Source organism: Fusarium flagelliforme, assembly GCF_020744385.1.
Source record: "Fusarium flagelliforme strain FIESC 12 MPI-CAGE-AA-0113 chromosome Unknown B0J16scaffold_8, whole genome shotgun sequence".
Classification (NCBI taxonomy): Eukaryota; Fungi; Ascomycota; class Sordariomycetes; order Hypocreales; family Nectriaceae; genus Fusarium; species Fusarium flagelliforme.
In genome coordinates, this window is record NW_025763510.1 from 1177720 (window position 1) to 1201376 (window position 23657).

Genomic DNA, 23657 nt, shown 5'->3' on the forward strand with positions numbered 1-23657 from the left:
CTTTTGGCTCGGTCTTTTGCATTCCCGCCATATCGTTTAATACCCAATGCCCGTAAGACTCACGAAGATGCGTGGAGCTTCCTTTCTTTCATAGAGAGCTAATTGTGTGATACTACTCGAATTCACCGTTGGCTCGCTGTTTTTGATTCGAGTTACTTACAAATTTCGGTCTTCAAGCATGCCTGAGAACTCGCCCCCAATCACATTGTCGACTCCGAGCTTCTTCTTTAATGATCCACTTGATGTAAGTCAAGAGACAATTATAGAAGCAACCGAAGCTCCGGTAGACGATTCTTTTAATTTCCCGGTCGATACCTCCACTGCTGGTAGTGGAACTGCCGTGTCTTCGGCCGCCAAGACGGAGAAGAAGCGGCGCCGGCCGGCCCTATCCTGTGAGCAATGCCGGCGCCGCAAGATACGGTGCGACCGCAGTTTACCTTGTGTAAATTGTGTCAAATCTAAGATCTCACCTTGTACCTATGCCCCTACACATATACCGGCCTCACGGAACAAGAAAAGCACAAGCCATACTGCTGGTGCAGACCCATCTTCGCATGTACCAGGGAGATCAGCTCCTACTGTTGACTCTAATCAAAGACAATCCCCACCAAGTTCATCTGCAAGACGACAATCCTCCAGTGTCCCAAGCTCGACAGTGGGATCAAACTCAGAATCCTCGACTGTCGATGCTTTGGCCGCGAGGGTGAAAGAGCTTGAGCAGAAGCTAGCCGAGACATGTTATATCACTAAACCGGAGCGAGATAGGCTAGAGGAGCCTGACGATGAAGAAGAGAATCCAGCCCCAATGAAGGGGACTGTCTCCAAGACAAGATTCTTTGGCCAGAGCCACTGGATGAATGGTGTTGATATGGTTTGTCGCACACCCTACATGCTGAAGTCATCTCTCTAATGTGGACATAGTTTCCTAGTGTCCTTGACGTGCTTAAGTCGGCAGAATTACAAAACAAACAGCCTTATATGGGCTTTGCCAAGTGCAAGACTTTGGCTCGCATCATCAAAGCAAACCGTCACAAACCTGTATCGACAGACAAGCTGGGACAAACCATCCCGGAGCGTGGCCTTGTAGATCAGCTTGTCAATGCCTACTTCGACACATTTGAAGGCGTGATTAGGATTCTCCATCGGCCTACCTTCCGAGCAGAGTATGAGAGGTATTGGCAGAACCCAGAAGCTGCTAGCAAGGTGTTTGTCATGCAAGTGCAGCTTTGTATGGCCATTGGAGCAACACTATATGATGATGTCTTTAGCTTGCGACCTGCTGCTATGCAGTGGGTGCACGAGGTCCAGATTTGGCTCATGTTGCCACCGGAGAAAAGTAGGATGACAATAGCCGGTATCCAAATCATGTGTATGATGAGCATTGCCAAAGCATGCTGCGCTGTTGGACAGGATCTCACTTGGGTTTCTACTGGATCCTTGGTCAGGCAGGCCATGTATATGGGGCTGCACCGAGATCCAAAACATCTTGGAAATATGTCTGTCTATCGCTCCGAGATCCGTCGACGCCTATGGGCAACTATCTTGGAACTAAACCTGCAATCCTCTTACGATGCTGGAGGCCCACCCTTGCTGTCCTCAAAGCATTACGACACAAAACTCCCAGCTAACCTCAACGACGATCAACTTACAGACGAGCCGGATGCCGATAGACAACCAACTAGCAATCCGGAGACCTTGACCGACATGTCAGTTCAGCTTGCCCTTCAGAAGTCTTATGCACTGCGTTTGGTCATCATCAAACACGTCAACGAATTTCGGGCCAACGACTCCTACTCCGAAACACTCCGCCTTAACTCTGAACTCACAAAAGCATGTCGAAGTTTGACTGAGAAGCTTGCAGCTCTGGCACAAGCCCAGAGGCATCAGCCACGTATTATCTTTACCCAGTTCCACAGCGCTTTGGTCCAAATGTTCACATATCGCTGCTTCTTGTCTCTTCATCAGCCCATGGTCTCCCGTTCCAATGACGACCCAACCTACTACTACTCCCGCAAGGTCTGTCTCGATTCGTCGCTCAAGCTTGCGCAAATATGTAGCCTTTCGACACCCTGGTATGGGCCGTACCCTCCCGGTGGTTCGATTGACCCTACAACAAGTCTCAACCGTGTCATCACAAACGGCGCAGGTCTATTTCGTGTGATTCCTCTCCAGACGCTCTTTTCGGTAGGACTAGAGTTCATCAAGAAGTCAGAGGAACAGCGCGATAGTCTTGGTGGGCTTCCGGCTATGGGCTACGGAGAACTTCGCTCTGTTCTCGAGGCTGCTCAAGCGTGGTACGGGCGACGCTTGCTATCAGGGGAGACAAATGTAAAAGGATACTGCTTCGTTGGAGCTGCCTTGGCCCTTGCTGATGCCCTCGAGTTGGGTTTGTCCAGGGAGGACACGGATCAGACTATCATCGAAGTTGGAGCAAGTACCAGCAACAAGAGTTATGAATTGTTGAAACAGGTCGCGGAGCGCGAAGGGGTGACAATCGTGGACCCTGAAGATGAGGAGGCGATACCGATTGATGTACCGCCGTTTGACAGCGATGCTATGCAGGGCATCATGGATATGCCCTTGGACTGGATGGTAATGGGTGACCTTGGCTTGGACGGAATGGGAGGTTTCAATTGGGCCCGAGGCAGTATGAGCATGCCTCAGCAGTTTGACTCTGTTGATCCGTCAGTGGTCTCCCAATTCTAGGGCTCGTGTCTCGATTAATGGTAATGAATGAACGAACGGACGAATGAACAAGACTAATCTCACCTCATGTCATATAATACACAAATTTTTCAAGATACCAATTCTTTTACACAAGCATTTATTGAACACCTGTTACCTGCTCGTAAACTTTACGATGGCTTGAGACGATGTCTTGCTATTTGATAACTGATGCCTCATTCTATGGCCCAGCAGATACTGGAGTGGCCTCAGGGTATCAGAAGAATTGACCCCCCGAAAGTATAAGAGACGAAATGATTTGGTTACTTTATGTTAGCTTAAAGTAACACTTAGGCTACTTTATTATCTTAGAAGACAATTCTTCTGTCACCTACCTGGGTGTGACCAGTAAGAGATCATTGACAAGCAGACTGGTTGACCATGCAGCCTATTTAACGCCAGAAATCATTGGCAACGGCAAATACTAGGACGCCTAAAAACAGGAAGGATGGACCACAAGAAATACAGAGAGGAGCGAGTATATAATGAGGGATATGCAATAGATTCTTTGTCCAAAACACCCCCCAAGTTCGAAAGGATATAACATTATTAATCAATGGTCATTGTACATGGGCTTTTCTGCCTCGTAAATCTTCCACACTTGTTGCGACGTGACCAAGCGATGTAGCTCTATGTATGCTCATAGTTCTTCGTCGCCTTGGTCAATAGATCTCCACCTAGGATCACTCTCGTGGGCATCCCCACGAATTCCCAAGTAAACTCCTTGCCGCATCTCTTCAGTCCTTGAGAGATCATCTCCCCCTATTCTATAAAAAGTCATTTCCTCGCTCGACTGGCCTTTGGTCTCTCCATATGCATCTGAATTCAGAGGTAGGTAGATATTCTACCCCTAATTTACAGAAGAAGCTCAAGAGGGTTCTCGATAACCTTCTTGACCTCCTTGAGCCACTCAGCACCAACGGCACCGTCAACGACCTTGTGGTCGAAGCTGGCAGTAAGGGTGATCTGGTCGTCGAACTCAACGCCGGCCTCGTTGTCGGAGGGAATGGCAACCTTCTTGGTGGTACCAACGGCAAGGATGGCGGCCTGAGGAGGATTGATGACGGCAGTGAAGTGGTCAACAGCGGGGTTCATACCCATGTTGGAGATGGAGATGGTACCGCCCTGGTACTCCTCGGGCTTGAGCTTGCCGTCACGAGCCTTCTTGGCAAGAGACTTGACTTGAGAGGAGATGGCCTCAAGACCACGGCCCTCGACACCAGTGACGATAGGGGTGATAAGACCAGTGGGGGTGGAAACGGCGACGGAAACGTCGACGTTGTTGAACTGACGGATGTTACCATCGCGCCAGCTGGAGTTGACCTGAGGGACCTTTCGGCTGGCAACGGCAATGGCCTTGATAAGGAAGTCGTTGACGGAGAGCTTGTACTTGCCGTCGGCAGAGGCGTTGAGAGCCTGGCGGAGCTTGAGGAGCTTGCTGACGGAAAGAGAGCTGGTGACGAAGAAGTGAGGGTTGGTCTGGGTGGACTCGACCAGGCGGTTGGCAATGGTCTTGCGCATGCCGCTGATGGGGATGTCCTCGTAGGTAGCGCTGGGGGCGCTAGCGGCGGGGCTGCTGATGGCCTTCTTGACATCGGCCTCAGTGATCTGTCCGTTCTTGCCGGTACCCTTGAGGCCATCGACGCTGATACCCTTCTCGCGGGCAAGTCGCTTGGCGGCAGCGACAATGTTGGGCTCACGGTCGAGAGCAGTCTGGAGACGGCCCTGAGACTGGTACTGCTGGGGCTCAGGAGAAGGCTCGGGGGTGGAAGCAGACTCGGACTTGGACTCAGACTTCTCCTCCTTAGGGGCAGCGGGCTTAGCGGCATCACCACCAGCGTCCTCGATGGAGAATTTCTCGAAAGCGGCGACATCGGTACCCTCCTCAACGAGAACGGCAATGGGCTGTTAAAAACCAGTTAGTAACAGTATACATCAGTATTGAATGATATTGGCCATAGGACCAAGATACCCCGAGCCCCGAGTTGTGGCCCGAGTGGATTCAAAAATTGAAAGACTTACGCTGCCAATAGGAATATCCTTCTCACCAGCGTCCTTCAGGATCTTGGCGATAACACCCTCCTCCTGGAACTCGAAGTCCATCTGGGCCTTGTCGGTCTCAATCTCGACGAGGACGTCACCGGGGGCGATGGAATCACCGATCTTCTTCTGCCAGGCACCAATGTTGCCAGCCTGCATGGTGGGGGACAGAGCAGGCATCTTGATAACCTGGTGCTCGGGGAACGAGGCATAGTATCGCACAACGTGGCCAGCGAAGCCGGTTCGCAGAGCGCTGTGGGTAGGGGCGAGAACACGCCTTCGGAGAGCGGCGCTGAGCATTGTGGAAGATATTAAGGTCCTTCTAATTGATAAAGATATTAGTCGGTGTTGAACATGGGCAGCGCGAATATGAATTGAGCCACTTTTGGGGTATTGGGGGGGCACAGGAAAAAGTACTCACCGGCCGGATTGGCAATTGAAAGAAGAATTATTCAGATACGTGACGTGAGGTCACGAACAGGAAATCGAGAGCGGAGGGAAGAGGTCAAGGACGGAGAGTGATGCAGCTCTGTCGTGAGAAGGAGAGGGAGAGAAAGAGTCGGGATCGGAGGAAATCTTTGGGGTTGGACAGACGTGGAGTTTTTTGCATGTTGAGCTCCGACGACTGAGGTACTTTGAAGCTTTGGCGTGGACTAAGCCCTTTTGGGACCAAAAGTGACTGCAGGGGCCTTGTCAAGAACCCAGCGTTGGAAGCAGAAGCGACCGTTGAGAGGGCAACATTTGGGCGATTTCAGGGCGGTTGCGCCGTTTTTTCGAGGCATTTAGGGGACCAAGGCGCTATAAGGCACACAACTAAACGAAGACCCGCCAAAGAACTGGGAGCTCAGAAAAAAAAAAGGTTGTAGACGCCATCATGGTACCTCGAGTTCGGGGGATCATTACGCGACATGAGCGAAGTCCGGGTGAATAAGAATAACGAACAGGGCATGTGTAATACTAATGTTTAGTTGCTATAATTGATATTCACTATCACTAATTCTCCCTCAACTCCATCATTCTAGTGCCCCAAGCCTAAGCACCAAGCATCCTCCTCACAACTTGCTGATATTTGTGTTGAGACAATTATCAAGTCCCTAAAGTACCTCCATCTTATCTCCATTGCGCCTCCGTATTGCTAAATTTTCGTCGGGCAAATTATTTTGGCTTCGGGATAGATCGGCCCGGACGGTGGGGTCTTTAATTGGTCGAATTTAACTAACCTCAAACTCTTAGTGTCTATGGGAATAACAATAATTAAGAAAGCATTTGGTTTTAATTCCGATACAAGAATTGGAGCTTCACAGCTGTTAGAGAGATATGACGTGGAAGTAGGATATCTAAATTAATCATCATTACATACATCTAGTTGGTCAAAACAAATTTATACTTTTAAATTCCCCTTCATGTCATTAAAATCCAATGGATACTGTATCAACTTCCTCCTGCCCACCACACTTTGACCAACTCTTTTGGCCCACTCAATGCCGATGAGAAGGACCTTTTTTGCTTTACCTCTCTGCTCCCTTCAGAACCCTTGGAGCTCTTAGAGCTTTTAGGCTTGGAGATATTAGTGTAACCTTTGGTGAGCAACACGGATTGCCGTTGGGTACTGTCCGCCCCAAACGTTGCTGTCCCTTGGCGAACCATTCCCAGTGATGGTTTTGGTGTTGGTTTGGGCGGAGGTATAGGTCTCATCTCAACATCCTCTGGTATAGAATCCTTAGGAATAAATGCTCGAATACCGAAGGTGCCTTCATTCTTCTTGGCCCGTCCGTCTCGTCCTCTAGTTCGTCCCTTGCGATCCCATCCCATTTCGAAACGCTGGGGCACATCCCCTTCGGTGAAGATGGCTTCGAGCTCACTATCTGGCTGCCACTGTGCGGCACGCGGTAGCGATCTGAACAAGTTGCCGTCAACGAGAAGAGCTGTGATAGATGCGATAGTTGTCGGCATGCGAGGTAGTCGAATACGTCGCCAATACACCCAGGAGAAAATGTGAAGGAGCATCAGTGCCCCCACAAGGCCCTGAAGAACCCTTGTAGCGATCTCGCCTTGGTGTAATCTGACCTTTCTTGCTATTTTGCTACCGCTGATGATCGGAACAGCTTGAGACACTGCCGAGTCAGGATCAATGCCGCTGACAATAGCGGTGCCATTGGCTTGTGGGAATGTGCCCTTCGATGATAGATGGCGTCGACTCTTGAAGTTCAATGATTGGGCCCTTATGATGCCATGCTGAGACAGTATAGCTGACTGGGTTTGGTTTGTAGCATCGGCAGATGAGCTTCCAAATGTTGAATCAGGCACAGCAAATCGAGAGACGTTCAGCATTGCAAAGAAAGAGTCGAGCAGACCATCCGAGGAGACGTTGACAAGTGACGAATATTTGAGTTCCGGTATGGCGACACTCGTGTCCTTGACGCTGTGCTCGACAGGAACAGGAGGATGATCCGGGTAGAGGCTAAGTTCAGAGCCGTGGAGGACAACATCGACATCAACTGCTTGGATCGTCTCGTTGCAAGCAAGAGCATTAATGCTGCCCACCGACATATCGCTGCTTCCCAGGTTATCGAGCTGGCCCCAGATGTATATCCAATCGGAACACTGTGATGTCGAGTTTGTTCTCCCTTGCCCAACGCCGAAGACTGTGCTACCGCTCAAGCTCTTGGTGCTTTGCCTCCGGGAGGAGCCCCTTGTCGTTCCAATGATAGCATTGCTGCTACCTTGTCGTCCAAGTCCACCACATGCTTCGCCCGCAAGGTCCACACGCAGCGGGTTGACCGTTCCATCGTTAGGCTCGACTTCGAGGGTGAGGTTGGTGGATATATCATCAGACTTGTACAGTCGACATGACATGTTTGGCCGAATTGCTGTGAGTTGTGCGCTAACCATCAAATTATTACTGTTGTCTTCGTTGACTAGGGATATACTCGGCATGTTGAGATCGGCGTAGGTGAATTGAGGATAAGGAGTATCGGCGGCTAGTATCAACGATGCCATGGTGGTGTCGTTATTACAGTCGGTGCATATAGGGTCGTCAACAGAAGATGCTAGACTGTTGGCGAAGAAGTCGTCGGTACGTAACGGAAGACTGCTGTCAAGCTCTATGGGCCTGGGATCAAATAAAGGGGCAGACGCAACTACCACGAGGAGTGCCACAAACCCACCAGAAATGGCAGCCAGGGCAGCGATATCCCGAATCTTGAAGGCTCGTCTAAAAGCCACATGCCTCAAAGCATTAGCCAAGTTCAAGCCAACAGTCTCATCAAAGTCTCCCTGATGTTTGAGATGGGAGAACGGGGAGAGGAGCCTCGTCCACCATTCTAACGAGAGCATATACATGGCCACCAAGAGTAAGACAAAAGCTGGTACGACAGTCCATGCAAAGTATGCTGCATCGTCATCCATCGTTCTCAATCCATTGTAACGCTGCGACGAACGAATAGAAATCTCGAAGCCTATAATGATACAAGCGAGGGCAAATAGGTATATCAGTCGGATTAGGCCGTGCATTGAGTTGGGCTGTCTCCAAGTGGAAGTGTCGTACTTTTTTGGTTGAGCGGTTGCGGTAGGCACTCTGCCCCCGAAGATGTGAAAGTAGCCCAAGTTGGGACTGTCTAGCTTCTCGTGGCCTTCAGCTCCGCTCATGTAAGTCGAAGCCTCGAGCCTTGATCGGAGGACTCTATTGGGTGCAGGACCCATGCCCATGAGCGATTCAACGAGTGGGTGACTATGTGCGACTACCGAAGCCATGCCAACGATAGTGCTAGGATCTCGTGGGAGGAACCCTCTTCTCGGGACGAGAAGTATCGTGGCCAGACTCAGAAGCAAGCAGAGTACCAAAAGTCCAGTTATCAAGTATGCGGGAGCAGGTCGTACAATGAGCCGTCGTCCAATGAAGCTGGTAACAGCGGTCGAAGAGCTAGGTGATGGCTCCATCATAGCGTATTGAGCGATCAGAGCTGAGGATTGCGCGTAAAATCGTTTTGAAAGATGTCTCAGGATGTCCTTGTCTGTTAGTGATTCCGCCTTGGGAAAATCCCATCCGTTTCTTAATCCCAGCGCAAGTGCAGCCGACATAGCCTCGTCGACTTCGAGAATAGCACTTCCATTGTATGATGAGTTTATGAATGTAGATAGAAGCTGCTTCTCAGACAATTCATCGGATTCCAAGGACTTGAACAGGGCACGGGTGACTGCCCACGGGTGGACTTGGTCAAGAGTTGTGTTCTTCGCGTCAGGGTTGGGAGTGATTGAAAGAACTGTTTCAAAGCTCTTGGCAACAGTAACTGTGGTGATACTGTACTTTGGTTTGCAGAGAAATCCGGTCGCTGACGAGATCTTGCCGAGTCGTCCATTTGAAGCTTTTGATTGCCGCTTCAGTTGATTGATATCGAGGTCCAGAACACCAGCCATGACTGCTACTCGCTGTTCGTCGTCTTTCGTAGAGCCACCGCAACTGGCTGGTTGAAATGCCAAGAACGCTCTTGTCAAGTCTCCATCTTTGGTACTCGCAAGTCTCGTGCTCGAAATGGTTTGTGTCGAGGAACATCCTGCCTCCGAAATTGTCACGTTCAACGTGAGAGAGCCTCCATCCAACCTCATCGAATCCAAAGATACATCGGCATCGTTGCATTCCAAAACCCCAATAAAACCATCCACATCCGCCGTGATGCCTATTAAATCTGTAATGTCGCTAGAAAATGGTGTATATGCTGTTTCGGGAGTAACCCCGTTCGGAAAAGAAATGTTGTCGGCCGCCAAAGCAGCGAGGGTAAAATAAGGTAACGATCCAGTGTCTTGTAACCTGGAAGCACTGTTGGAGAACTCGGACTCGACTGTGATAGCAGTCTCGTAACGAGCAACAGTGACAACTCTGGGCGTGACAAAGGCCGTGGAGAATATAATAATTAGTTTAAATATTATTCCGGCGCTCACCGGCGCTGCAACAAGCCAGTCCCTGTTTCGGACTGCTTTTATAATAGCCATGGGCTCAGAAAGAGAAACGTAATCCAGTAAAAGAGACTTGTCGACGTCGAGTTGGTTGTTCAGCATCCGGATCCAGGGCATGGCGGCTGAGGCCTGAAACTCGACTCTGTTCCAGAAAGCAGCCACAATCATGAATACCAAAGTCGTTCCATATTGCCACAAGTATCTTGACGCATCATCAGCTTCGTGGAGGCCATCGTTGTGTTCAGATAGTTGAAGTGCGATCTGTACTCCTGCGAGGAGAACTAAAAATGCAACAACGTAGAGAACCAAAATTCGTCGATGGAGAAAGACGGGTCGCCATGGTAGCTCGACTTCAGTAGGCTCTGCTGGAGTTCCTGCTCGCGGCGAAGGAGGCAACGGTAGACTGACTTGCGATTTGATGCTTCCCAGAAAAGGCCATCGGATACCCTTGGCTGTAGATTGTGTACTCCTGTTACTTGGATCATATGGCGCTGTTGAACTGGCTAATCTCTCGGAATCGAAGAAGGAAGCTATATTTCCGGGCTGCTGAGGTTGAGAACTAATAACGCTGGGACCAGGACCAGAAGCAGAGCCAGAGAGGCCCGACCCGTGCCGGTGCGAGTTCGTACTATCAAGAGCGCTTGATGGTCCAGGCTCAGAAACATCGTTGACCCCGTGAACTGAGCGAACATGTCGATGATACGAGTCGTAGGATTGGCGGTACTTGGGACGAGCAACATTGGCGCTCTGACTCGCTTCAGAGCTCATTGCTGCTAGAGTTCGTGTATTTATCTATAGTATTCAGTGTTGCGCATCGTCGATTCGTCGTATTTAATGGCGAGAGCATGATTTTGAAAGTAGTCGCTACCGTGGAATGTTCCCACGCCTCTACATAACCATGTTGGAAAGGTGAAAAAAAGGTCGTAATCGTTAAAAATTGGTCGATGAGGCTCTCGTGAGAGGGGGCTGAAGTTTGGCAGCCTGATGGTGATGATGATGAGGAAGAGTGACGTGTAAATGAATGGACTCAGCCAGAACCAGGGCTGTAAAATAATTGGAACAAGGTTTTCTTAATGACAGACGTAAGCAGAGAAGAAGCAAAAAGAGAAGAGAGAAAAAGTCGTCACGGATAGAGATGAAAGTTTAGGAAGAGCGAGTAAGATGAGAGAAGAGACAGATCAGATTAGCATGTTGAATATCAAGGGATTCCTTGCTCGCATAAGGCGAGAGACTAACTGGTCTATACCATATACTCGGAATTACTATTAGATAGATGTTCCTTGGTAGCAATGACCTAATGGTTGGTACAGTACTGGAGAAGAGAAGAGAAACTCTGGGCACCTGCAGTTCCCCGTCCCATGTCTTGGACGGAGGAGCCTCAAAATGTCATCGCTTCAGGAGATGGAAGCCCACAAGGGGATGGATAAGCCGAGTCTAGGTGAAACGGGGGGGCGTTTGCAGGGGTTATTGTGCCTGGGATGGGATCCCGAACGAAAGTGAACGTTCCTAGGCTCTGCTGGGCTGGGCTGCAGCACAAGCACAGCAGGTGACTTGGTTTCAATTATTGGTCAGGGTATGTGATAGTACTGCAACCCTTTCAGTTGGTAGCTCTTTTTTATCGCTTTCGCTCACCTGAGTCTTGCTGCGGGTGCTGTTTAGAAATTAGGTAGAACAAACGATGTCTGTCTTAGCAGCTGCACGTTAAGGCTGGGCATGAGAAATACTGGACGATATTGGCGGAGAAATGTTAAAAACAAGTGGGATCGTGAGCATTTAGCTCAGGATGAATTACCCAAAGAGACATTTTATTCCCCGGATGGACAAGGAAAGGGATTGTGTGCATAAAGTGAGGGTATCCCTGTTATCCATGCGCTTGAACTTTTGATTGGTATGCGAAATTATGCCCGATTCTTGGCACTAGAAACAAATTATGCCAATAGGATGATTCATGCAGTCATTCAAGTGAATCCGTAAAGACGTTTGATCAATCAATGATTCTTCGAGTATCAAAGCGTGCATCCGATGTATGTCGAGACCATCCGGAGAAATCGTCTAAGCGAGCTGCCATCTCAAGCACAAGCACGGTTTCGAATGTTACTAGTGTCGTCCCATTTCACGCCATCTCCAGTCTTTTACTTGAGTAGTCACCAGAGCTTGGGCATAACCGAGATCAACAACGGCAATACCGCATGTAATTATGTACTGCATGTAACGGGCATTAGATTAGATCTGGAACTAGACCAAGCACTGTAACTCCGAGGTAGATCAAAACATGCCCTGATGCTGATCTGTTTATTCTTGAGCAGATCAACAGTTTCTAACCTACCAAGACGTTGGTTTCAGAGGTGTAATATTAATAGAGTCAGCCTTCTCTGAAAGTAATTGTCTGTGCTGTCTCACAACAATCTTCAGCCCAACGGTGCCCCACGACCGTTGAACATGCATCGTAAACCCACCACTTACTATCCGTACGTAGTAAAGCAACAAACTAACATGGTAGCATTCAATTCTAACTCCCTTTTTGAGTCGCCGGTTCTTCCGGTTCCAAGACTGCCCTGTCCACCAACACCACCCAGGGCCTCGATTGCTGCAGTCGAACTATGCCACGTGCTTGGCGATACCTTTTCAGAGATCAACCTCCCAGGTGAATTGACATATCATGTCTCTGGTCGATGTCGCGAGAATCATGTCGGATTTGGATTTGCCATTCAAGACGTTACCTGAACTTGAAACGAGCAGTGAAATCGCCAACGCCTCCCTCGAAGCCACACTCGACAAGGAATCAACACGACCTGCCGAAAGAGTAAAAAACCACATGATGGAAATCCAAAAAATACGGCATCTTCCGCAACCTTTATATAGTCATGTCGGCCCCATTGTTGTGCTGCTGATGCGATTAGAACGACCAGATGAAACTCGCAGCGGTTGAAATCGCGCCCACAGAGTCTCAGAAGTTGCTATTCCGTGGAGTGCATGTCAATCACACGAGATTCTACGAAAGGATAGTTGAGGCTGGGCGGGATGGTAAAAAAGAACGATGTGATACGGTCTAGCAGTAAGTTTTGAAACTCCCAAATTGCTTTCAGAAAGTGACTATGCTATGCTGTCTGGAGGTGTTTATCACGAATAGGTAATTTGACATGATTTCTCCTCCTCGCGGATTCTACCGCACGATAATACTCTATGTCTGCCATTACTTTCCTAGTGAGATCTTCGGAAAAGGAAGATCCTTGTGATTCCATAAGATAACAATCTTCATCCGAGTCTTCCACGGCAGATGTGATAGTCTGACATTCCCAGCAAAGGCAAACAGAGTACTCCAACCCGAAACGGGTACGATAAAGAGTCTGGGTTTCATCATTGCCAACAGCCAGTTTAGACTTTCCAATCTTATCATCGTGGTTGATGAAGCGACCACAGCGGACTTCCATACAAGTCTTGTACGCTGCGGGCGAAAGCTGGCTAGTGTGCCAGACAAGATCGATATCAAGCGTCGGCACAAGCATCTTGCCCGGATACAGCTTGAAGAGCTCGAGGTAGTTCTCGTAGCGCTCGACGGCCCTCTGCATAGTTCCTTGCAGAGCTGGACTTCGGATCCAGAGATGTTCATTCATCTTGTCGACAAAGACACGCTGGCGCTCGACGTTATCGACGAGTTTACCGACTATGGCGGGACGAAAGACCTTTTTGATGTCCAACGTCGTTGTTTTTCCTCTCTTGATGATAGAATCGAGGAGAACCCCCGAGTACACGTTTTCTCCTTCTTTGCCTTCCCAGTTGTTTGAGTGATATTTCCAGGTGTCGCGGATGGGGCCCTGGGACGAGATGGCCTCGTGCTGCACGACTGTTAGCAAGCTGGTCTGTATTACTGGCGACTTTGATATAGAACTTACAATTAGTTTCCATGGGAAATTCACCCTGGGGAGGTGCTTCAGAGAGAAGGATTGGCAGTACTCCAGAAAGTCGGCTGGGTTGAGCAAGAAAGCATGCCAGACCATGAGAATATCTAGAATAGAAAAGGTCAGTCACACGACATATAGCTACGAGAGGAGATGCTATACACACCCACAGGAGGTAGAGATGAATGATCGGACATGAATATCTCTCCTTGGCCATCATCGGCCAGTGAAGCATCATATTCTTGAGCCCACACCCTGAATCTCTGCACAGCTTCACCAAGGTAAAACGTCCACTTCTTATCCTGATTTATCTCCCACCCAAGATCTCTCAACGTGACCTCTTCATTCACCCACTTCTTCAGAGCCTTGACATACCTACGCCGGTAGACCTTCTTAGTAGCCGTTCCCAAGCCGAACGCCTTGTCCAATGACTTGGAGTCCAACACTCTGATCCGCAGTGCATGGAAGACTTCGAGTAGCTCTAGATGGACTGCGCATTGTGTTGGGGTGGGTAGGTTGTTGTAATGCAAGTCGTTGAGGTCGTCGAAGGTGCTTGGGCTGGGAATTATTGGGTTTTGGTCTACTGTTGGTGCCGACATGTAGTATGACGAGTCTATCTTTCTGTTTAATTCTTGGCTTGCTTGGTGAAGAGCGCCTAAGTTGTATCCGATTAAATGAGACATGTTTCTGAGGTTCGGGACGGGTCTAAGATTGAATGATAGATGAGAGCAATGCGGCCTCTCTTTTCACAAAAGAGCACTATGAGTAGTCAAATATGTGGGAGACGTTTTGAATAGAAATGAATGCTTCTGGAGTCATATAAAGAACGGAATGCTTGGTTATTATGAGGACAAGGAAGAATCAAGAGTCAGGTGAGGTAGAATTGGCTGTGATGTTGTATTGTAACCTGGCCGAGGTACTTATAAACCCACCAAAATTGTGAGATAGCGTTTGTACCTTTACGGCTTACACTGCCCACATTCGCTCTCAAAGTCCTGTCTCGCCCAGCAAAGAGGGAGTTATCTACAGGCAACAATTCAAACCCCATGTTTTTACTCCGCCTAAATGGACTATTTACGCGGAAATTATTTGCGTAGATGCGGAATTTAAGGCTGACCGGACTGAAGTCCCATTGCCAATCTTGCTGTTTTGGGTCGTCAAAGACTCTAGCCGGGCGAGCTGAACTCACTAGACAGGGTCCTTGATGGGGCGGAGTATCAGGCGATGCTGTAGTAGTTGGGCGTTTGGTGATGGCCTCGGCAAGAGAATGGATATAGTTGCAACGGGTGCCTGGTTTGTTAGATAGATGAAAATGGCTCATAAGAGCTACATCCCATCTGTACAATAACCACCAACTCAACTCAATCACAATCACAATCACAATCAACATTATTCATTCATAATGTCACGGCTAAGGAACAAAGTCTTGCCTGTCCTCGCAGTATCTTCTTTACCTTCATCCCATATCACATCGGCACCTGACATATCATGGACAAAGGTCGGTTCTGGGAAAGACCATCTTCTATCAGAGCTCGAGAGTCTATACTGGGATGGTGTCAGGACTGAGCTTGAGAACATTGTTCGTACTCTCAAAGTCTGGCAGCAACCAGAATATGCCCAAGTCACGATTCAAGATGAGGATGACGATCATATCCATGGATTCGATACGTTTCTCGATCAGGTTTCCCAAGAGGCTCGAGCACATGCCATACGATATGGTGAGTACCATGTTTAGGTAACTGTGTATTTCTTTACTGACATGCAAAGGGGAAATGAGAGAGAAACAAACAAAAAAGAAGAAAGACTGGTATCCTAATACCAGACCTTTCGATACTAAATTTGCTAGAGATGCTGTTATAGACAGCATATCGGATCGTATAGCGCAGCAAGTTAGCGATGGCATCAAGATCGACGTACGACGGGAAATCAAAGGTACGATACTAAACCTCCTGTTTGATAAAATACTAACACTTGCTATATAGCTGTCACCAAGCTCAAGGGTATAGAGCAGCGAGCCTGGACGCTGCTTCAAGCCGCCGGTATGTATTCTCCCCGCAATTAAATGGAAATACTGACAAGGTTGGTAAGGATTTCTGGATATCGAGAAATTAATTGAGCATCGTCCTCCCCCTGAGATGCTCGGATTTTGGAAGAGACCAGCCATCCCTCAGCGTAAGTCTCAACTCCTATGTCACAGATGCAGGCTACGTACTGACACCAAGGTAGTTGCTCTCTCGAATGTTGAACAAGATGGAACTCCAAACTTTGAGCCACTTCGTTGCATGCAAAAGCAATGCAATAAGGTTATCCGAGGGAGCATGTTTGTCCACGACAAAACTGACTCTGAACCTGGCATTATTTGCGAAGGATGTTACCAAAATCGTTATTACGGAAAAGAGGCATACACAAAAGCCTACAAGCACTGCATCCTTTCAGAGGCTATTACCCCCGAGATGAGCAGAAAGATCTGCAAGTGTCTCAATCTACAACAAGATACCAGTACAGGTGAACCGCAGAGTCTATTTCCCATCGAGGAACCCGATAAACATAAAGACACCGGGAATGCAGAGGAGAAGTGTAAGCTTCTCCAACTCGGCGACATGGTCGCTCTTGCAAAGTATCACGGACTGCAAGACAGTGTAGGAGTCAAGCCACGATCTCAGAGAGACACTGAAAAGGCTGAGAAGCAGGCAAAAGCCGATTCGAGAGGGCTCAGCGCCTGGTACTACAAGAATTCTGTGTTAAGTGAGGAAAAGGCTGGTGAGAGTGATTTTGAGGCAGAGGAAGAGCTTGAGCCGAAACCTGAAGTCGAAGGTCGCAACCGACGTCTCAAGGCGTTGAAGACTGTCCAGCAGCTGGGTGCCTCGAGCAATATCAGTATTGCTGAGGAGGCCGCAGGAGATACCGATATACCGACATTCTTCAGGAAACACGCAGAGAAGAATCCTTTTGGGAATGTTCATATGGCACTCAGAGTTGGGCCTCTTGTCATTGAGAATGGTGTCTCGCAGTAAGTAACCCGTTCTCACCTTTCCAGCTTTCGTCTCGGTACACTATCTCACATTCTTGCAGTACCAAAGGCGGTGCTCTCGTCTCATTGAGGGAGATGCCCGTTTTCCAACAACGCTTTCATCTCCAGACAATGCCAGGGCGTGATCTAGCGATCGGTAGTGGCTCTGATCGTCTTCTTTGGCAGCGCAAGAGGGAAGCCAAAGATTGCAAGAGATACAAGGCCATCATGAAACAGATCATAGGTGTGCCCTTCAGTGGAGGTAATTCGCTCCCCTATGATCAAGAGCTTTCTATTGTCCGTGATCTTTTGGCTGCCTGTGAGCAACCGCTCAATGATCCCAGCTTATCTACGTCCGACCAACTGAAACTCCTCAACTCAGCACTCGAGCCAGTTTTAGGCAAGCTCAAAGCTCTTCTTAGCTCGAGGCTGAACGTATATCTCAACAGTATTGCAGAACGTCTCGTGGACAAGAACATCAAGCTGGCTTGGAGTGCAACAAGCAACAACTGCCAAAACTTTTGCAGTTCGCTCATCGACAAAACCATATTTGGACCTCTTGTTAACGGAGAACCTCCTGCGTCTTTCACAGACGCATCTCCTCTCTACACCATGAGTTTCGTGTGTCCAGACGAAGGATACAAGAAATCCAGAGGTGTACGAACCAAGTTCGATGTTCCGTTTGGGCTCACTGAAGAGTACCTCCTCCGCTTCCACTTTGGGCGTCATGATGAGGCCGATATCATCGATACGTATCAAGAGTACTGGTATGACTGGGGTGCTTTTGGAAGTACGCTATACAAGTATCAGGACTTGTACCCCTGGGATTGCACAGAAGCTTATGGGAGATACCCAGCCAAGTGCGGCGACTGTAACCTCGCCAAGCACGTCTGGGCATTCCCATTTGACTCCTGGTCTATGTCTTCTCACCACTTATCAAGAGATCGTCACATGTACGCACCAGCATTGACTGATAAGACTTTAACAGCCGTTGGTCCAGATGCTACGCCAAGCTCGTGGGTGCGCAACCGGCTTACTGTCCTGTCAGCAATGTCTACCCTTCACCGAGCTGCCACAGCCATGGCTCAATCACTCAAGTTCCAAAAGGCCACTGCATGGCTACACAAAGGCCCTTCGCATACTCTTCTAGACCCGTCCCTAAAAAGAGTTAAACTGGGTGGTATACACCGTGCTCAACCATGCAGTCACTACTTCGAAGCGGGTGTTTACAGCCACTACTTCATCGCCCCATGGGCTACACTTACACGGCGCAAGCAAGTCGAAGCCTACGAAAAACAGCGCAACGGCCGTGTCAACCTCCCGGATGTACCAAGCTCGTCCCGCAAGCGTCGTTTTGCTCGCCACATAGAACTGCCAGAGTACAACTACCTAGACTTTTCAGGCCAGACGACGCTTATGCAGCTCAACGCAGCCAATGACACTGCACCCTGTCATCACCACATCGGTATGGATAGAGTGGACGGCTGTTATAGCGACTCGCACTTCAGTCCCACATCGGAGAAGCCTCGTCATGTATGCGCAAGCGGGTGTGGAAGTTCCATGCGCAATGCGGCCGAGTGTGCGAGTGGAGAGACTATTAGAGCCGCAGAGGCAGCTGCGTTGGCAGAAAGTGCTTCGCATTCTCATGGAGGGGGTCATTCTAGTAGTGGAGGAGGAACTTCGAGTTGTGGTGGAGGAAGTTCAAGTTGTGGAGGGAGTTCAAGTTGTGGTGGTGGGGGAAGCAGTTGTGGAAGTTCAGGTTGCTGAGGGGTGTAAGTCGAGCATGTATGTACCGTTGAGTAAATATCTTATCAACTGTAATATAGCGTTGTGTATGCTGTACTATACAGTGGTGGTGGTAACTCGTCTTGCGTTTTCGTGCATTAAAGCCATGCAAGGTACTTCAACGGTTCACTCTAATAGCTAGCATATGCATACTATACTGTACAGTGCTGGTAGAGTTTGCTAAACTTCAACTGACCCTCTTGCAGTCTTTGCTAGTTTCTCAACCTCGGAACCTTCTATAGGCTACCATGATCCTGCAAAACCGAGTGCTAAATCTCTTCTTCATGCATAAGACTTACAGCATATATCCATAATAACTCACTAGCCGTGAAAACCTTTATCTCTGCATATTCTAACAACTCTTCCACCGAACAAAGTGGAGGAACACACGATTCATGCTTCAACGGGAGATCCGCATGTCAATTTATTATCCACAGTTTTCCAGCAGAATGGTTCTGAGGTCTTTTTTCACGTTTCTTCGCCACTGTTTAAAGACTTCTCTCGCTCCGCTACGGCCCGAGTTGTTTCCAGAGCTTGACACATGGCATCCTGGAGCCGCGGCATGATCGGTTCGATTTAGTCCTCTGTCAGTCGGTCACTAAGAGTGAAGGTACTGATTTTGAGCGATTTACAAGTTTTTACTAGAAATTTCTGCGCAATTTCGTCAACATTCTGATGAAATGGTTGCTGGGTGTGGTATCTTGACTGATGCTTGTGAGATATAGAGCTACTGCAATACAACACAACTGCAGCTCAACAACTTGATTCATATCAACTCACTGTAAAAAGTCCCAGCAAAACCCTCAAGCTCCCAATGCACACACTTTAAGAGTTCTCTCCACCTCTTTTGCGACACTCTATCTTGGTCCCAGTCTCCACCAGTTCTGGTCGGCGAAACTCCACAGAATAGCACTTTCTGAGTCAAAGATGTCCACGACAGTAGGTGACGAAAACAGTAAAGTATCACAAAGCATGTGATGAGAGAGAAAAGACTGCATTGGCGTATCACTCGTCCAATGCCAAGAGCGCAAAGTGTCTTGTCTTGTCTAGTCTGTAGGGTAGGGCAGGGCTCTTCTGGGTCATCTCCACTACGCCACGTTGTGTGCTGTGCCGTGATGTGATGCTGCGATCTGCCAGGCACAGAGGCAACTAACTCGACACTAGTCAAGGCACACAATTGTCTGATTGGCCCTGAATCCAGGTACAGGGCGGCCGTTGGGAGGCAAAACAGTTCTCGGCAGGGCAAAGGCCAAACTTTATGCCTCATAAACTACCACCATAATTGATTCAGTGGTGGCAACCAAAAGCAATAAGTTTCTTCTAGCTGCTTTTCTCTACAGTAGACAAGCATATGGCTTGGCTTGGGCTTGGGCTTCGTGCGGCCCGCTACCGAGGAATGAAAATAGGAAGAGATGCCATTTTTGACAGCTTTGTGTGACACTCTTTTTCAACCACCTTCGTCACAGCTGAGTTATTATTATCCTCCACAGGTAACTCAAAGTTATCAATGTCTTGACAATGTCCGGAAACTTGCTTATTCACTTCCGTCTCCGGATATCTTCCCCGAAGAAACAAATGCCCACACAGTTTGCGAGAACGCACAAAGCAAGGTCCACTGCTAGCTCGCCCCTTTCTTGAAACAAGACCAACCTGCATTAGTTCACCACCTACACAAGACCCAGTACAGGGCATTCGTGGGAACCTCGGAGCCTATTATCGTTCTCATGTACCCATCGAGAGAACGCACCAAGAACTGCAAAAGAAGAAAACTCATGCAACCAGGTGAAGAGATTTCTCACACGGTGGTAATCAGTTGATAGAGTTGGAAGAATCGGTGTAACTTCCTAGGTAGCTTATTCCATCAATGTGTGACTGACAGACTTGAAATCCTTTCAGGTGCGCAACGATCGGAGAAGAGACTTGGCAGACCAGGTTGGCTCAAACAATTCCCAGGCACTGAAAAGTAAGCATAGACGTAACGCGGGGATTAGGAAGATCATTTCGACAGTTAATATATCTGAGGCAACACCAAAGACACAGCTCGACGTTAATCGAGATTACGTTATTCATCACAAGGCGAAGTGGGAGTAAGAAGTGAAGGTAAATATATATCATATAGTATATAATTTAGAAGTGATAATAGATAAAGATCCCAAAGACAGTATCCAAGATGATGATGGATAGCATGTTGATTCCCGCGCACCGTAAACACCAGGTATAGATAGAATAAGCCCAATTCTATAAAATCAAGTTTACGCAAATGTCAAGCTGATAGCAATGTCATAGCTTATTTGCCGGAGTAGTCAATGTCGACGGTGAGGCGGACCTGCTTGTCGTTGATGTTGAGACCGATACCATCCTCAGCCTCCATACCGCCGAGGTAGGCGTTCTCGCCAGTGCCACCGGGGTTGATGGTGGAGCAGGTGTTGTGACCGCAGACTCGGAGACCGGGGATGTCAAGGTTCTCCTTGGCGGAAACAAGGCAAGAAGCGTCGGCGCCGGACCAGCCACCGTTGCGCTCACTGCCGAAGTCAAACTCGAGCCAAGTACCGGCAACGAGACCCATGGCGGTGGTGGGAACCTCCTTGGAGGCACAGGCGCAGCCACCCTGAGAGTCCTCGTCGAAAGCAACGACCTGAGAGCTCTTGCCAGGGACGGTGAAGTGGAGAGGAATGTTCTTGGCGAAGAAACCGTCAATCTTGCCCAGAGGGCCGATCTTGTTCCAGCAAGAGCACTGCTTGTCCTCGCTGTGGTCGTTCTTGAAGGTGGTGGTGTAGGTGTACTTGTCGGCGACGTCAGAGTCGACGGTCATCATGTTGCAACCGTAGCTGCCCTCAACACCAGTGTTACCAGTGGCGGCGATGTCCTCAAGAGTGGCACGCTTGGCCTTCTTGCCACCACAGAAAGGCTTGAAGCCAGAGCCGGAGCTATGCTTCTTACCCTTGTTGAGCTTGGGAAGCTCGGGGTTGGAGGGGCCGCTGGCGGCGTAGGACTTGGGGACGGCCTCCTCCTTCTTGGGCTCAACGGGAGCAGGAGCCTCGGGAACAGCGGTAGCAGGAGCGGCGGCGGCAGTGACGACGTGAGTCTCGTAGACAGTGACGGGGTTGTTGGCGACGATGAAGTCACGCTTGGCGTGGGCACGCTGGTGGGCGTGGCCGCTGGGGTGAGCAGAGGCGCCGAGGGCGGCAGCCAGGAGAACGGCGGAGGAGCTGAACTTCATTTTGAATGTTTTTCGTAAAAGACGTTGCTTTTGGGGTATTTCCGGAACACGTTGGGTTGCCTTTATAAGGACTGTGTTGCAAGTTGGTTTAAGGGAGTGTGTTAACGCGTAGCGTTTTTGAAGGAGTGACTAGAAGGCAACGGCCGTGATTCAAAGACTGAAGAGTGAGGAATAGAAGGAGAGACAGACGAGGGAGGAACTGAGGGTTATAAAGGTGAGCAAGGGGTGTGTGTCTTGACTCCCCTTTGACCACTTGTGGGTGGTGTGTGCCTGAACGCCATGTCTCTGTCATGTCCTTCTTTCGTCCGCATTTCCAGATTGGCACGCCCCAAGCCCAAGGATGTTGAACAAACCCTTGCTTCAGTTCCCACATCGCTTTTCCCTCTCGTCTTTGCTCCGCCCAGAAGATGCACTGTCAGCGGCGGAGCTGGGATGTGGGCGAGCATCAGCACCTACACCGACGCCAAAACCAATGCAGAAACGACGCTAATCAGACTTGCGATGCGATGGCCCACCACCCTTGAGTCCAAATTCAAGCTCTGCTTCCGACAGGTCCCAGGGGTAAGGGATCTCATCCCTGTCAGGTACCAAGCCCACTTGATTGGTCAATGTCACCCTACATCAATTCCCATGCCGAAATAGTCAATTCCCTTGTTACCCCCTACCAGGCCAGATCGCCGGCCGCGTCAGCAGGCTCTGCCAGGTACAGTACAGTAAACGTAAACAGAGAGAAAAAACAGGGCCGCTGGTTCCAGCGGTCGACTAGACCACAAAAGAACTAATAATGGAACACGGTATGGCGATCGCTGATCATCTTGTCTAGAATTCGGGTTGTCGATGAAGCTTGTATCAAGGCGACGAAATTGTTCATCTCCAGGGAAAAAAAAAAAAAAAGCAGAAACAGTAGCGATTTTCAGAGACGAACAGGCCATGAGCGGGATCGAAAAAGCAAATGCAACAGGGCTTTGAAAAGGAAGACATCCATGAATGTTTCTCGCTGGGACAATGCCTTTTCGTCCCGACCTGCAGTTGACCTGCATTTGTTTGTTCAGACTTGCATCTCGCTCACTGCGTCTTCTGTTGAAGCCTGACTGTGACTGTGACTATGACTGGCGAATGATTGAATTGTTGTCTGTCGTGGCAGCCATGATCAATGCGGTGAATCGATGCTTGAATACGTGGATCCATAGCGTAGCGTGGGGAACGCACTCGATGAGTGACCGAATGCTGTGTGCTGTAAATCGCCTGCCACGATGTTTACGGCAGTATGTATACGTGTGCGCTTTTCGTAACCCGTAGCTTGTATCATCAACCGCTGTGAAGGCCAAGCGTTTAATCGCAACATTCGAAAGCTTCTTTGTTCGGAGTCCGATTCGCTAAGAAACTAAAGAGGCGGCGCCCTCTTTCTCACCGTTCGACCCGTCGTTGGTGTGTTTCGTAATTTTGGTAGCGTTCTCTCCCCAGACGACGCTTCACGCCGCTGCCGCCCTCCCTCCTTTTCCAAACAAATGCTGTACTTGTACTGTAAACAACATGGTGACAGTAACCAAGCTAAGCTGACTGCCACTGATGACCTGATCTGGTCGAATCAAATCAAATTAGACACTTTCGCTTCCCGGATTGGAATGAGGCCGGTCGCAGGCACGGTTGACGATGGCATGGTCCCTGGTGGCTGTGGAAATGAGACAATCCAGCCACTCACGTCCTTTAGGGGAGGCTTCTAATCTGACTCGAGAAATCCGTTCCAGGCTAAGATGCGCTAAAAACGACAGGCGGTGACCCGTGGCAGAACAGTCAATGACACGAATGGGCCTATATCACAGAGGATGTCTTGTGCAATAAAGAAAGGAATGTCGATGAACAAAGAATCTATCAAACATCCGAATTCAGATGATTCAGAAATCTCGAACATCGTAGACGCCCAGCACTTTTTCTTACCATTTCTTTTCCTCAACTTCTTAGAGTCCATGATTGGCTGGGTCGGAAGTTAAATAATAAACAAGGACCCCAGCAACAAGAACCAAGA

The 23657-nt window shown here is 49.0% G+C and overlaps 7 protein-coding genes across 7 annotated transcripts; 3 read left to right on the forward strand and 4 right to left on the reverse strand.

The window, feature by feature from the left end:
• Positions 1–34: 34 nt before the first annotated feature.
• On the forward strand, positions 35–2838 carry B0J16DRAFT_376141 (fungal-specific transcription factor domain-containing protein). The gene is made up of 2 exons (XM_046130751.1): positions 35–871; positions 922–2838. Exons 1-2 carry the CDS (start codon positions 179–181, stop codon positions 2704–2706), a joined length of 2478 nt encoding a protein of 825 aa, XP_045977853.1. The 5' UTR covers positions 35–178; the 3' UTR covers positions 2707–2838.
• Positions 2839–3121: 283 nt separating this feature from the next.
• On the reverse strand, positions 3122–5223 carry B0J16DRAFT_192349 (2-oxoacid dehydrogenases acyltransferase-domain-containing protein). The gene is made up of 3 exons (XM_046122811.1): positions 5186–5223; positions 4747–5086; positions 3122–4629 (listed from the first exon to the last, which is right to left on the reverse strand). Exons 2-3 carry the CDS (start codon positions 5062–5064, stop codon positions 3580–3582), a joined length of 1368 nt encoding a protein of 455 aa, XP_045977854.1. The 5' UTR covers positions 5065–5086; positions 5186–5223; the 3' UTR covers positions 3122–3579.
• An 882-nt stretch (positions 5224–6105) lies between these two features.
• On the reverse strand, positions 6106–9146 carry B0J16DRAFT_350305 (uncharacterized protein). Its single transcript, XM_046129030.1, has one exon. It carries the CDS (start codon positions 8842–8844, stop codon positions 6196–6198), a length of 2649 nt encoding a protein of 882 aa, XP_045977855.1. The 5' UTR covers positions 8845–9146; the 3' UTR covers positions 6106–6195.
• Positions 9147–12178: 3032 nt separating this feature from the next.
• Positions 12179–12765, forward strand: B0J16DRAFT_350309 (uncharacterized protein). Its single transcript, XM_046129031.1, has one exon. The coding sequence runs from the start codon at positions 12377–12379 to the stop codon at positions 12644–12646; it is 270 nt and encodes an 89-aa protein (XP_045977856.1). The 5' UTR covers positions 12179–12376; the 3' UTR covers positions 12647–12765.
• On the reverse strand, positions 12766–14612 carry B0J16DRAFT_350310 (uncharacterized protein). Its single transcript, XM_046129032.1, has 3 exons — positions 13783–14612; positions 13611–13723; positions 12766–13553 (listed from the first exon to the last, which is right to left on the reverse strand). The coding sequence occupies exons 1-3, from the start codon at positions 14297–14299 to the stop codon at positions 12816–12818; spliced, it is 1368 nt and encodes a 455-aa protein (XP_045977857.1). The 5' UTR covers positions 14300–14612; the 3' UTR covers positions 12766–12815.
• Positions 14613–14651: 39 nt separating this feature from the next.
• On the forward strand, positions 14652–18481 carry B0J16DRAFT_365235 (uncharacterized protein). Its single transcript, XM_046129994.1, has 6 exons — positions 14652–15334; positions 15384–15548; positions 15599–15655; positions 15705–15788; positions 15843–16626; positions 16689–18481. The coding sequence occupies exons 1-6, from the start codon at positions 15019–15021 to the stop codon at positions 18391–18393; spliced, it is 3111 nt and encodes a 1036-aa protein (XP_045977858.1). The 5' UTR covers positions 14652–15018; the 3' UTR covers positions 18394–18481.
• A 2018-nt stretch (positions 18482–20499) lies between these two features.
• Positions 20500–21795, reverse strand: B0J16DRAFT_350312 (uncharacterized protein). The gene has a single exon (XM_046129033.1). The coding sequence runs from the start codon at positions 21629–21631 to the stop codon at positions 20699–20701; it is 933 nt and encodes a 310-aa protein (XP_045977859.1). The 5' UTR covers positions 21632–21795; the 3' UTR covers positions 20500–20698.
• Between the last annotated feature and the right edge of the window lie 1862 nt (positions 21796–23657).

Bases quoted from the DNA above. Each gene is read 5' to 3' on its own strand.
- B0J16DRAFT_365235 (XM_046129994.1), top strand. From the start codon at position 15,019: ATGTCACGGCTAAGGAACAAAGTCTTGCCTGTCCTCGCAGTATCTTCT. The intron at 15,549-15,598 runs GTACGATACTAA...CTTGCTATATAG, and splicing joins CGTACGACGGGAAATCAAAG to CTGTCACCAAGCTCAAGGGT. The intron at 16,627-16,688 runs GTAAGTAACCCG...ACATTCTTGCAG, and splicing joins ATTGAGAATGGTGTCTCGCA to TACCAAAGGCGGTGCTCTCG.
- B0J16DRAFT_350309 (XM_046129031.1), top strand. From the start codon at position 12,377: ATGTCTCTGGTCGATGTCGCGAGAATCATGTCGGATTTGGATTTGCCA.
- B0J16DRAFT_192349 (XM_046122811.1), bottom strand. From the start codon at position 5,064: ATGCTCAGCGCCGCTCTCCGAAGGCGTGTTCTCGCCCCTACCCACAGC. The intron at 4,630-4,746 runs GTAAGTCTTTCA...GGTTTTTAACAG, and splicing joins AGGATATTCCTATTGGCAGC to CCCATTGCCGTTCTCGTTGA.
- B0J16DRAFT_350312 (XM_046129033.1), bottom strand. From the start codon at position 21,631: ATGAAGTTCAGCTCCTCCGCCGTTCTCCTGGCTGCCGCCCTCGGCGCC.
- B0J16DRAFT_376141 (XM_046130751.1), top strand. From the start codon at position 179: ATGCCTGAGAACTCGCCCCCAATCACATTGTCGACTCCGAGCTTCTTC. The intron at 872-921 runs GTTTGTCGCACA...ATGTGGACATAG, and splicing joins GGATGAATGGTGTTGATATG to TTTCCTAGTGTCCTTGACGT.
- B0J16DRAFT_350310 (XM_046129032.1), bottom strand. From the start codon at position 14,299: ATGTCTCATTTAATCGGATACAACTTAGGCGCTCTTCACCAAGCAAGC. The intron at 13,724-13,782 runs GTGTGTATAGCA...TTTCTATTCTAG, and splicing joins TTCATCTCTACCTCCTGTGG to ATATTCTCATGGTCTGGCAT. The intron at 13,554-13,610 runs GTAAGTTCTATA...ACAGTCGTGCAG, and splicing joins ATTTCCCATGGAAACTAATT to CACGAGGCCATCTCGTCCCA.
- B0J16DRAFT_350305 (XM_046129030.1), bottom strand. From the start codon at position 8,844: ATGTCGGCTGCACTTGCGCTGGGATTAAGAAACGGATGGGATTTTCCC.